Genomic DNA, 13,902 nt, shown 5'->3' on the forward strand with positions numbered 1-13,902 from the left:
AAAAATAATATTGTGGCCTCCAGAAATGTGAATTCTTGAACTTCTCTTCCAGAGAGTACACTGAGTTGGCTGAAATATTACCCTTTCCCATTGTTCCGCTGTTTGACTCAGTAAAATCATGTCAGTCTTTCTAGATTGCTGTGAAATTTTGCTGGTTATTCCTTGGATTTGACATTATGCCTAAAAAAAAAAAAAGTCATATTTACAAGAAATCAGAATTTTAAAGGAAAATGTGTGGGAGGGGCTGAAAGTGCTTTTGTGTTTGGGTGGGCCCTGTGGTTTATCCCTGTGGGCTTTCTATTTACTTGGGAATAAACTTCTGTTGTAAATACAAGAGCAGCTGCCTCTCTTTCACCTCTGGATCTTGGATTTGATTCTGATCTAGGACACCTCGGGGTTCGGTGGGGGGTGTCTTGGTTCTCCGTTTACAAAAAAAATTTGTTCTCAATTGACTTTCTAGAAAGGATCAAGAAATCCAGCCATAATTAATAGCTGTCTTTTCATCTTGCTCTACCTCTGAGGTACCTTGCATAATAACTGAGTTGTCCAGCGTTCGGTGGGGGGAAAAGTGATCATCTGACTAAAGATGCTTGACTAGGTGTTGCTAAATTCCTCTTGGCAATTGGCCAACTTTTGTCCACCAATCTTGTGGATGGAGCATCCCAAGTGACATTACCAGCAGCTGTAGAGCAATTTCTGCTCAGCCCAGAAGAAACCGAAGCCAAGATGGTGATGGTAGCTTGAAGGAAATATCTTGATTTTGAGGTGTACTCCCTGACTACTATGTGCTCATAATCTGGGGATCTGGTTAGACCAACAGTTGCGCACAGATTATCCAGTAGCTATTGTTACTCTCTGCCTCTTCCCCCCCCCCCCCCCCGACCCCCTTTTTTTTAAATATACTCTTGGCCAGAAAGGTGTGGTCTCTTCTTTTTGGATATGGACTTCACTCCTGTCAATGCCTTTGCCATTCCAATTAGGCTATTGCAGCACTCTACATGGGGCTCTGTCTTATATCTGACAGTTACACTGGTCGGAATAAGGCTGCTTGCTTACTGAGCACAGTAGCTCACTGGAACACCCATTTTCTGTGATCTGCTCTGGCTGCTTGTTGGCCTCAAGTAAAAGGTGGTGTTTTTGACCAGTAAAGATTTAGATGGCCTCAGACCTGCCTATTTGAGGGATTGCTTCTCTCCCAATGCCACGCTGTTAGAGTTGCAATCGTGCTCAAACTGGAGCTCCCTTTAAGTGGGGGAAGTTGCTCGCAGGCCACTCAATTTTGGTTTCGTTTCTCACTCTGTGACCCAAAATAGCTCAAATCATTTGACCTCAAATGCACTTTGCAGGGTTTGCTTGTTCTCGCAGGCATTTGGGGAAGGTTTAGGGTCTAGAGTGAATGATGGGGTTTTGAAGTGAAATGTGGTATCAGTTGGTTTGTTCGATTGTGACTGCATTTCTGGTCAGGCTGATTGGTGGGGGTGAATATGTATTGTATATTTATATTTTAATTGAGTTCGAGGTGGCTAGAGCTATGGGTATTCACTTAATTAGTATTGGCAATCTAAATACTGTATAATGACTTCGCTTTGATTACAGTAGAAAGCAAATATTGAGTTACTTTAATTATTGGGAATTAAACACTTAGTTTTAAATAGGAATTATTAAACTGATTTGCTTAATTAGCCAACATCCAAATAAAGGAAATTGTTTAAAATGAAATTTGACCTGTGGATATTAGTTGTTTAAAAAGCTTGTTTGATTTTGACTTGCAATTTTATCTCGTTGTAGTCATTCAAATGAAGGTCTCATGCATTTTTGTGAATAAATTTGAGTTGCATTTTATAAATATCTTTTTAAGATTGCTCTCTCATCTTAGTATTTATCATCTCCACAGTGGCCTTTCACAAGTATGACTGCATTTCAGTTCAGTTTTAAATTATGTTGTTGGTGACATTTTACCTCTTGATGTAAACTTGAAATCTATGTCATCTAATTTTGTTGTCTTTTTTTGCCTTTCTCATCTCAGGTTTTATTGCATCAGATATGACTTCTAGAAACTCCAGCACCCAGTTGTGGTTAATTACACACTATCATGAAATGGGATCTCTGTATGACTATCTACAACTCACTACGCTAGACACTGTCAGCTGCCTACGAATAGTCTTGTCCATAGCCAGTGGCCTTGCACACTTGCACATAGAGATATTTGGGACCCAGGGGAAGCCTGCCATTTCCCATCGGGACTTGAAGAGCAAAAATATCCTTGTTAAAAAAAATGGGCAGTGCTGCATAGCAGATTTAGGTGAGTTTCAGTTTACAATCAACACAAACTGCATGTTCCATAACTAACCAAGTATAGTAGATACATTTTAAGGTGCTTTGAGTTATTTTTAACTTTCTTGGAAGTTAGGGCAGCCACTAGGGGGCACTTATAAAGTACTATCCAGCTGAATAAACTTAGTACCACTTCTGATTTCAGAAACAGATGTCACATTTTGGATCATTCTCAGATTGGGCTTCATCAATAAATAACATCATTAATAATGTCTAATAGCATTTCAGAGGCTTTATGGATAGTATTTAGGATCCAATTAATATTTTTTCCCCTCTAATTTTTTTTCCCGTTCTTCCATTTCAAAAGGGAAGGTGGGCAATTTAAGGCTTGATCTGACTCTGATTTGGAGTCAATGGGAGTTGGGTTGAACTGGGCTCTTACTAAAAATGATATACTAATAATGTACTTATTGTTCCAAATGCTTTTACTTAAATCTTAAAATCCTACTAAATTTTTTGCCTGTAAAACTTATTGTACAAAATATAACATTTAACTCCCTAACACCTATAGGCCTGATCCAGCATTCCCTGAAGTCAGTGGGACTTTTGCCACTGATAGTGAGCACAGAACCAAGCTGAGAGAGAGAGAGAATTTTTTTAAAATTAAATAGCAATTTCTAGGCCAGAGGGATGATTAAAGCAACACGACTGGTTAATGTACAAGGCATTATAGCGTGATGCTTCTGTTATCTGTGCAAAGGGAAGAAAAAAGGGACAGACTAGTCATCTTAAGGCATGTTGAATGTAAGGGAATAATTGGCTGGATTTAAAAACACTGTGTGACTTGATTCTGAGATTTTCTTTGTGCATAATTCCTATTTAACTTCACTGGGTCTTCTGACTGACGCACACACATTGAGATCTGACTTTATCACACGCAAATGGGGTTCAGCATAAATGCAGGTGCTCCCATAATAAGTAACAACCTGGCTGTTTCTCTGCTGAGGGGACAGCTCCTTGGAATCCACAGAGGGAATATTAAACAGGAAGTGGATATTTTATTTAGTGAAATAAGTAATACACATCTTTAAATTCTGCTTTGTAGAGTTCATTTTTAAGCTAATACTTAATCATCACCAGAAGGGGGCAGCATTTATTTTACTATTGACTCAGCACCACAGAAGTGAAATGAAACTTTTTTGCAATGGTATTTAGAGACCTCATTAGTATAGTGGAGGGGTGTATGTTAAACAGGAGCAGAAGTATTTGCTGCTGTTCTGACTTTTGACAGTGGGGAAAATAAATAGCCTTTTTGTATATGAAAATCTTGGCCACCTATTTATGGAGCACTCTTCTTACTTCATTATCTCTAATGAGGATTAACCAAAACTGTTGTTCCTCTTCAGGATGTATTGAGTCCCTCTGTGCATGGTTGGCCTGTCTTCATTCTCTTCTGGTCTGTTTTTTCTTTTTTATAGAATCATAGAATACCAGGGTTGGAAGGCACCTCAGGAGATCATCTAGTTCACCCCTCTGTTCAAAGCAGGACCAATCCCCTGACAGAGTTTTGCCCCAGATCCCTAAATGCCCCCCCCATTGAACTCACAACCCTGGGTTTAGCAGGCCAATGCTCAAACCACTGAGCTATCTCTTCACCCTCCCTGTAGTAAAGTGTAGCTTATGATGGCTAGAGAGGTGCAGTTAAGAACCAGGTTGTTATGTATTATATTCCCATCCAAGTCACTGCTCTGGATCTGCCAGTGCATCCAATTAAGGAATTTCTTAATTGTATAAACTGAAAGAAAAAATTGCTCCTGAGCGAATTCTGCCCCAAAAAATTAAATATTGTGCTCCTAATATTTTAAAATTCTTCAAAATTTTGCATATTTTAATTGTCGAAACAACACAATATAATCGCACCATTTTCAATTATTTGCTGATTACCGAAATAATTGAAAATGGTGTGATTATATTGTTTTGACAATTAAAATATGTAGAATTTTGCGTGTGTGTGTGTGTGGGCGTGCAGAATTCCCTCAAGAGTACCAGGGTTCTGTGTGGTGCAATCTGGGTGTGGGCAGCTTGGTGGGGGGGGGTCTGGGTGCAGAGGGGAATGGGACCCTGCAAGGGGAGGCATGGTGAAGGTGGTTAGGGCTCAGTGAGGGGGAGTGGGGCTTGGGGGGGTGGGGGGGGTCAAGGTGCAGCTGGTTGGGGCTCATGTGGTGGAGGTCTGGGTATGGGGGGTTTCTGATGCAGGGGTGAAGCTCAGCAGGGTGGTGGTTTGGGGGCTCAGTGGGGGGGTTCTGAGTTCAGGGGGCTCCTGATACAGAGGGGTTGGGGGGGGTGTCACTGTACAAAGAGCTGCCCCCCCGTCACCCAATCCCCATGCATCTGAAACCCCTTTCTCTCCTCCCCCCGCCCCCCCATGGTGCAGTGCTTCCTTCAGCCAGGGAAGGTTTCCTGGGGCTTGATCTGACCCAGCCCCAGCTGCTCTGTGTGGGGGAAGGGGAGGGGGAACTCGGTCTCCATAGTCGTGGTCTTCCTCCTCCTCCTCCCCTCTGCTGCCTCAACAGTCTGAGCTGCTGGGGAGGGGTGAGTGAGTATTGGTGCAGTTTCTCTTTGCTTCCCCACAGAAACCATTTTCTGCAAGGAAGCAAAGGGATTTGGGGGGATAGAGGGGAGTGGACATTTTTCTGCATGCCGTAGTTGCAGATTGTTTTCCTCAAGAGTAAAAATTGTGTGTATATACACTCTCTCATTTTTCAGTGTGAATGAAAAGCTCTGAAAACTCTCAAAGCTGAGCAGCTCTGTTTATAGAACAGTTGTAGCACAGACAATATCTTTGCAGTCTTCCCTACATTGGTGTCACTGGCGAGATCACTTCTTCATTGTTGTTCAGCTCTTTTCTTCTCTGATGAAAGCATCTTCAAGTGTGCTGGTTACACCTGTCCTCTAAGATCTGGATGGAGAACTTAATAAATTTATTGCCAAATGGCAATTTGATGGTAACAAGTTTCAGTTGCTACTAATCTAGGCTGGACATGAACTAGAAGTTTAGGGAGGAAAGTCCTTTGAAATCAAAACTTTACCTAGTTCCAAAACATTCAGTGAGATACCTAGCTTGCAGGGGTGTGTTTTTTTTCTTTGTTTTTTGTTTTTACAATTGTGACAAAAAGCCTCATGCTTTCTGTATAGATATACCTTTTTAATAACGAAACCCAAGTATATGTGGTGGCTTCACTTTAATGAATGTCGGTATTCGAGTTACTGGATTTAGGAAAATTGTTGTTTGGGGGAACTATAAAAGCAATCCACATACGCAATGAATCATTGCAATAGCTTTGTAGAAGAGAGCAGAGACTTACGTATAGTACAGGACCCAAAATAGTGCAGTAAATGTCACTGTTCTGAAACAAGTACTTACCTTCCCAGAGAAGATGTAAAAATTCTAAGAAAATTGCTTGAGTGGTAATATTATAACCTCCTCAATGTTTAGAATGGAATATCTGTATGGAAGCCATTAATGATCCCAATAGTGATGTAAAATAACTTTTTTTTCTTTTCTTGTCCAAAACCAAGAAGCTGCATCAGTTCCAACTCTTCCTTTCTCTCCCTTAAATGTTTCCTGTCAAAATCAGTAGTCTGCAGTAGTTGATATCCTGCGTAGTGCTTAGGTTCCCGAACTCAAATTTTCACCTAGGTTTCTTGAAGTGGAAGGCAAGTACCCTGAAAACAGTGAAATATCTGGTCTCTAAATACCACCTACAGTACAGAGACCATCATATTGAGGATCTGGTTGCAACACTTTCTCATTTTTTAATGTAGAAAAACACTAACTTGAGTCTCATGAAGCCCTTGACCTGTCATTCTGCTGAATCTTTTGTCCAGTTTGAATAGTGTTCTGATCATATCAACAAATTCCCCCAAAGTATTGATGTGTTCAAAGTTTGCCAGGAAAATTGCACTGTAAAATTTACTTTCCCTATCTGAAAGGGGGAATGTATACTTATTAAGGACTGGAGATGCCTTTAGCTGATGAGCAGACTTAATATATTATCTTCCTTAGCAACGAAGGGGTTAGCATATTTCTAGTTCTGTGCAAGTTCTTGTAGCAACTCCAAATTGATTTGAAGTGTACTTAAGCAGAAAAATGTTTTTTCAAATCCTTCTTACTGTGGAAAAGAGATCGTGTTTTGAAGGAATATTTGGGAATATAGTAATCCTGTGTCTTAATCTTCCATGGGTCTGCAGTTAGTGTTATCAGGTTGTCTTAAATAAGCTTGTGTTAAATTTAAGTAGTAGATGTTGCTCTTGCAGAATTCGGTAAGGGAATCAGGAAGAGTCTGTCTTCTGTTTTATTGCTTAGTACTGTCCTGCACCTGTCGCTGTTTACTTGGGAGTGACTGCCTGTTTACCATGGTGAAATAGGTTCTTTGTGTGTTTCCAAATTTACTATAATTTAGTCTTTCACATAATGTTCTTTACTTAAATGTTTGGAGATCAGCATAAACCAAGTTGAGTGGTTTTGGTTGACTCATCTCAGGTCCCTTTGAGGATGTTTACTTTCTGACCTACATCTGTGTTGCTGTTTTTCAGCTTTATTTTTTACTCCAGTCTACATATTGGTCATGCAGTATCTTTTTTCCTCTCTCTGCAAAGAAAGTTCTTTCCCCCACAGTTTGTACATGTCCGCCCACCCAAAAGTTCCATAAATACATTTGTACTCAGGGTAGGATTGTTTTCTTTTTAAATAAGATTCCTGGCCTTCTGGTTATACGTGTAGAGAGTAATGGTGACATCCAGTGGCTGCCAAACACTTAAGTCCTAGAATGATAAAATTTTATAACAGTGCAATACACATGTTTAATAGTAATCTTGTAAGAGATAGTTTGTCTAAGTCTGTGGCCAATCTGGCTGTTTCTGATACTTGGTAGCTAGTGTGGAGCTGACACAGCTGCTCTTTGGACACTTGAACCCTCTCTATTGCTTGTTTTCAAGCAACCTCTGTGTCCTTGGAATGTGTACCAACTTTTGTATGCAGTTCAAGTCTCTAACTGCATGTGCTATTAGAGTTTTAAAAATGATTTAACAGCAACTCTGCTTTCTTTGTTTCAGGTCTTGCAGTTATGCATTCCCAAAGCACTAATCAGTTGGATGTGGGGAACAACCCCCGTGTGGGTACCAAGCGCTACATGGCGCCTGAAGTCTTAGATGAAACCATTCAAGTGGACTGCTTTGACTCTTATAAAAGGGTTGACATCTGGGCTTTTGGACTAGTCCTCTGGGAAGTAGCTAGACGCATGGTTAGCAATGGTGAGTATTTGAGGATTTCTTTTTAGGGCTCAGACTTCTGCTTTTTCAAGAGAGGTAAGGAAACAGTGGAAAGCATCTGCCATTCTACTGTACACTTTGCTGTTGAACTAAGTGGGCAATGTGAAAATACTGTATCTCTGAAGTGTTTGTATTCCAGAGGCTGAACTCACTCACTTTGAAGGACTTGTGTTGTCTCGTATCTGATGTGCAAAGTGCTTTTGCCAACTTTGGATGAGATATGATGAAAAGCAACCATTGTTGAATTCCAAATTGAAGATGATTTTTATTATTATACTGAAATGGTAATGCTGAGAGGGGCTCTGATGTCCTGAGAGGATAACTCTACTCTGCTCCCCATGCTTGAGCCCATTCAAACATGTTTAGTTTCTTGAGGTATTTAAGTGAGAGCTTCTAGAGAACCCAAAGGACAATATAGAGAAGGGAAGTGATGTGTGTTCGGGGTGTGCTTACTGTATATCAAGCTAAACACATTGCATTCTTAAATTTGTATTTTGAACAGGTATTGCTTTTTCACGAGTAATTTTCTGATATTCTTCTCGTCAGCAGTGAGCAATAGTGCATTGGTAGGGGGAATCCTATCCTAGATAGCTGTATCGAGGATTCCTTAGTAGAAAACACCATACACCTAGTTTCTCAGTGACCAAAAGGAATGGATATACTGCAGGAGTCTGAAGTACAAATACCGAACCTGGTCTTGTTCCTCTGGTCAGAAGGGACTGGGAGCCCTCTGGAGCACTGTATGGGGTGGTGGTGGGAGTTTGTTTGGAAGTAACCCTCAAGCCAGATAAGTGATTAGGACTACTCATAGGCTTAAACTTTGCATGTGCCTCAGGCCTGGTCTACACTGGGAGGGGGGAATCGATCTAAGATACGCAACTTCACCTACGAGAATAGCATAGCTGAAGTTGACGTATCTTAGATCCAATTCAAATTACTTACTTCGCATCATCATGGCACTGGATCGACGGCTGCGGCTCCCCCGTCAACTTTGCTTCTGCCTCTTGCGCTGTTGGAGTTCAGCAGTCGATAAATCGATCCCCGATCGCTCTCCATAGTGTCTACACTACACACGATAAATTGATCCCCGATAATCGATCGCTACCCGCCGATCCAGTGGGTAGTGTAAACATACCCTAAGTATCCTGTTGAATTAGCACAAGTGGCTTGTGGAAGAAACTTCTTTATAGATTGAGAGAAGCTTTGAATTTTAAGAAAGCATTCAAAATCCACATAGGGAAAATAGCGGGTATATTATGTATTAAGGTTCTTAGCTTAACTTTGATAAAAGTCTGCAGTCTGTTTACTGAAATAAGTATGTATTGATTTGCTTTAGGCCGGATCATTTTCCTAGGAAGTCTCTTGATCTGAGGCCTTACCTTAACTAGAAAAAAAGTTGTGGTGTTACCATGTGTGACTAATGTATGGTAAGATGAGGTAAAATCCCAGTGAAGACAAGGCAGCAGGTAGTTTTCATACCTGTTGGCAGGTCAAGGTATACACTAAAGTCCCCCATAATCTGTTAGCAGCTTGAGACAGGTACGAAAACTACAAATTACCTTGCCTCTACTTGGATTTTACCATATGTATTCAAAATAAGAGCCCGCTTTTTGACCTAGTGAAGACTTGCCCAGAGGGAGTAGACTTGGACCCTGGGGAGGAGGTCAGCAGGTGCAGTAGTGTTTCAAGCAGAAAAGCTGGTCGTGTATTATAATAATTAGGCTGCGTTTCACAGCAACTCCTGAATAGCAGTGGCCATCCTAACTATAAAGCTGACAATGATTTCCCCCCGAAAGCATTGCTCCCCCGTCCAAGACAATGCTCAACACAGTCTTCGGGTAGGCAGTTACTTCTATAAAATCTGCATTCTGGAACTTGAGTAATTTCTTTAAAAGAGAATTCTAAAATGGGTTCTTTTTTGAGATTAGAAAACAAGATGAGCTAGTTGGGTGGCTCTGTGGCAAACAATTCCACATAACATTTAGGAGCCAAATACAAACAGATCCTGCTTTCATGGAAGTCCGCTGGAATCTTGTGATTCACTCTAGTGGGAGCAACACTACCACTGCTGTCTGAATATGGAACATCTTCTCGAGACACTGGGAGAGGTGCTGTACAGTAGAACCTCAGTTACAAACACCAGAGTTACGAACTGATCAGTCAACCACACACCCCATTGGAACCAGAAGAACACAATCAGGCAGCAGCAAAGACTAAAAAAAAAAACAAAACAAACAAAAAACAGTACAGTACTGTGTTAAATGTAACTACTAAAATAAAGGGAAAGCAGCATTTTTCTTCATAATAAAGTTTCAAAGCTTTTACGCAATAGTTGTAAACTTTTGAAAGAACTATGTTTTTTGTTCAGAGTTACGAACAACCTCCATTCCCGAGGTGTTTGTAACTCTGATGTTCTACTGTATAGAGCAAGGATCGCTTTGGTATGTCAACAGCTGGCTTTTGAACCATGAAGTGATGTGGTTGTGGCCTTAGAACAGTGGTTCTCAGCTCGCTTCCCGTGGGCTGCTTGTAGCCCAATCAGCACACAGCTACTGCCCATGTGACATCCTCAGGGCCATACAGGTAGTATATCTAGTGTGTGGGTGTGGCCCACATAACAGAGCTGCATATGCAGCCCACAGTGGTAAATAGGTTGAGAACCACTGCCTTAGAAGTAAGGTGTGTGTCCTCTCCGGTAAGATGAGTTGAGGTAGCTACAAGGGATGGTTAAATAGAGAAGTGGGGAAAAAATGTCACTAAAGAAATTATTGTGCACAAACTGTGTGGCTATAAAATTAGCATCAATGTTTTTGTTAATATTTTACTGGTGAACTTTTAAAAGAGAGTCAAAAAGATTGAGACTATTTCTCAATACTTGGAAACCTCGGGGTTGCAATTTGTCACTTGAGTGCCTTGAGATTTGATCTGTAACAATGAGCTTGTTATGTTGAGATTTAGATTCTGAACTTTTTTTATCTGAAATTGCATATTTTTCTTTCTAAACATTGAGCACTGTGGAATGGAAACCTAATTACCGATTGTCCTAGTGAGAGTTCTTTTGGATGGGTGGTGGTTTAACCAACTGTGTAATCGGTAACTCAACCGAAGACCACAAGGGAAACTGAGATGAGAACAAAATGTGTGTTTCAATATAACTGACTGCCGTTCATAGCTATGGTGAACGGGATTGGTGATAGTTAACGGGGTGCCTGTATATCTTCATATTGCACAATATTTTTTCTCAACGAAGCCGTCTGCACAATGAAACTTTTCATACCAGTTTTCAATTAAAACATAGTTTCAACTAAAAAAAGTTCCATATCTAGCTAGCTGTGAGAAGTTTGTAGTTCTTCAATTTTTTGTCCCTCTATGCATTACACGTGTGGGGTACGCATGCACACCATACTCCGGAGTCTAGAGATTTTAACAAGCAATGTCCTTTGTCCCCTGCACATGCACATTAGATCTCCCGAGTTGTGCTCCCGAGTTGAGGATATAAGAAGCAGTGTGGGTCAACACTCTCCCAGTTCCTTATTACATCTGCATGGTCGGCGTCAGAATCCAGTGTCATCCTTTCAGAAAACTTGTAAATAAGATTGTAAATAGTTGTTCATTAGGTTAGCGTAGTGTGTTTTCCCCAGGCTGGGGACTCCTTCCTCACAGTCAGGGACTATGCCCAGACTCACCATTTTCAAAACTGTATCTCCTGCCTTAGTCATTGACAGAGAAGGAATTAATACCAGCTCTGTCCCTACTATTTAGGTGACATACACATTTTAGCAACATGCAGCATTTGTCACTCATTGCCACCAAGAACTCACAAAGCTCGTGAGTTTCACCTTAGAGATGATGGAGAAGGCTATGAAGCCCCTTTCTGATCCTGCCCAGGAAGACCCCCTTGTACATCGGCCTCATCAAATGAGCAGTGCCCCTCTGTGCACATGCTTAGGAGTGGAGCACTCAGTATCTAAGCCCAAAGACACACTCTCCAGGTCTTCTCATAAGAGGTAAGGGACACTCTCATGGGCACAAGGACAGATCACTGTTGAGGACTGTCTGTAAGAGACACACTACCCTGAGCCCATTGAGGTTGGGCGAGCCCTTGCACACAGACCCTAAGGACTGATTCTACCAAAAATACATAAGGGTGGAGGGTAAGGTGCATAGGGAGAAGAATCTTCCTGTTCCGTTGGTGATTCCGGTTCTGAAGTGCAAGGACCGTTGTCCTCCAGTCCCTTCCACAAGTGTAGCTTTGGACTCTGTGATAGTGACAGAGCTGCCTGAACACCCCACGACTGGCGGTGCACTGGTTCCATTGGTGCCAACCATCAGAACATCCTGCACATGGGGTGCACAGAGAACTATATGGCACCAGAGGATAACTTCCTCCCCCACCCACAGTCTATCCACTTCTCTGGCCCGGCCCTCCTGAGGGACATTACTATACCAGAAGACTATATTGCTTTGTTGTCCCAGGAGCTGTCTTTACCATCAGGCAGGATTACCACGGTGCTGATGGCTCTGACATTACAGAAGGAGCAGTTTTTGGATTTGGACAGATCTGATAAGCTGGTCCCTCGTTCATCGTCACAGAGACCCAAGCCTGGACAGGTGATCGAGGACTTATGGTTGCTACCCTTATGAGCACTGCCTCCCTTGGGACCAATGGTTCCCCATGTCATGGGGTCCCCTTCAAACAGTTGGCCCCTCTTTCTGGCCCTGTTGGGAACCCTATACCAGATGTCCAGCACCCACCTAGGAGTCTTTCCACTCTTCCTCATTGCACCATCAACCAATTCCATCGGTGTGTGAGGAGGAGGAGGAAGATGCTGAACCAGAACCACAGGTACCGATGTTTCCAATGGGAATCTCCTCCTCTTCCCCAGATAAGGCAATCTCTTCTTCCCCATTTTACCCCTCCCCACCCCCCAACAACCATAAGCAATAACAGGACTTACCACAGAGAGTGGCTAGTGGTCTCCAGATATCTCTGGAGGAAGCCCAAGACTCACCATCACCTGTTGGACATTCTTCAGCCTCAGGCCCAAATAAGGTGGCTCTCCCAGTTAACGAGGCCATCTTGAAACCAGTGAGATTGGTCTGGCACATCCCCCAGCATCCTGCGTGCTCTTTTCCCTGCCTCACCCCCACATACCTAAAAGGGCTGAAAAGTGCTATTTCATTTTAGCAAAGGGAGCTGAATTCCTGTTCTCCCACTCTGCTCCCAACTCCCTGGTGGTACGGGCTACTATGGAACATACAGGTCTCAATACCTAAGGACCACCCCATCAGACATGGGCTCCAAGAGACTGGCCCACCTGGGGAGAAAGATCATCCCTGTAGGCTTGTGATTCTGTATCACCAATTACCAGGCCTTGCTAGCCAAGAATGACTTTAACTACTCTAGGCTGGTGGCCTTTTAGGACAAACTTTCCTGTGAGGACAGAGCCAAGTTTTTCTCCCTTCTTAGAGGAGGGCAAGTTGGTGGCAAAAACATTTCTTCAGACTGCAGTTGATGCTGCATCTGCAGCATCCAGAAGCTTGGCCACTGATATTGTGATGAGGAGGGATTCATAGTTTCAATCCTCAGCTCTCCCCAGGGAGGTGGAGAATACTATCCAAGATTTTCCCTTTTGAGTCCAGCCTCTTTAACAAGTGGAGAGTCTCAGCCTTCTTGTTAAAGGGCTCAACTCAAGATCTTCCCTCTGCTCCCTGGGGATCTGCACATGGGTCTCAAGGACAGACAACAAGAAGGAAGACCTTTTAAATCAAGGCCACTACCACTTCCTACTTGTGCATTCTGCTATCAGCATCCTGTGGGACCTTCCTGCAATAGACAGACTCAGCGGCCCTGCTTTTCATCCCCCTCTACTACTGCAACCTGTTCCCAGCCTGTGGCTAGGAGCCACTTTTGATGGTGAGTGGGTCTCAACTAAAACATCTCTCGTGCCACCTGCCCCTTCTGTCACCTTTTTGGAGGCCGTCTCACTGTTTTGCCCACAACCGGGAGCTAATCAGAATGGATAATTTCCAAGACCTAACCATCCATCAGGGATACTCCATAGAGTATATCTCCTTCCCTCCCTGCAAACAACCTTTGTGGTCACCCTTCAGGACCGCTCTCAAGGCAATTCTTCAACAGGAAACAAAGTCCTCATTACACCGAGGTGCCCACCTCAAGGAAGAGGGTTCTATCATCTGTATTTCGTAGTCCCCAAAAAGGACACCCATTCTGGATATTTGGCAACTCAACATCTTCATTTGGAAGTTGGAATTCAGGATGGTCATGTTGGTATC

At 42.5% G+C, this 13,902-nt stretch overlaps 1 protein-coding gene across 3 annotated transcripts in view; it reads left to right on the forward strand.

Moving 5' to 3' along the window:
- Nucleotides 1-13,902, forward strand: part of ACVR1 (activin A receptor type 1) — a 95,474-nt gene that overhangs the window by 70,311 nt on the left and 11,261 nt on the right. For 2 of the 3 annotated variants that reach the window (XM_039495408.1, XM_039495407.1), the window contains exons 7-8: nucleotides 2,027-2,302; nucleotides 7,390-7,587. In XM_039495408.1, the coding sequence (XP_039351342.1) occupies nucleotides 2,027-2,302; nucleotides 7,390-7,587 (474 nt within the window). The remainder of the gene's footprint in view (nucleotides 1-2,026; nucleotides 2,303-7,389; nucleotides 7,588-13,902) is intronic. The other variant, XM_039495409.1, reaches the window with a different exon arrangement.

This window comes from Mauremys reevesii, linkage group 11, assembly GCF_016161935.1.
Source record: "Mauremys reevesii isolate NIE-2019 linkage group 11, ASM1616193v1, whole genome shotgun sequence".
Taxonomy (NCBI): Eukaryota; Metazoa; Chordata; order Testudines; family Geoemydidae; genus Mauremys; species Mauremys reevesii.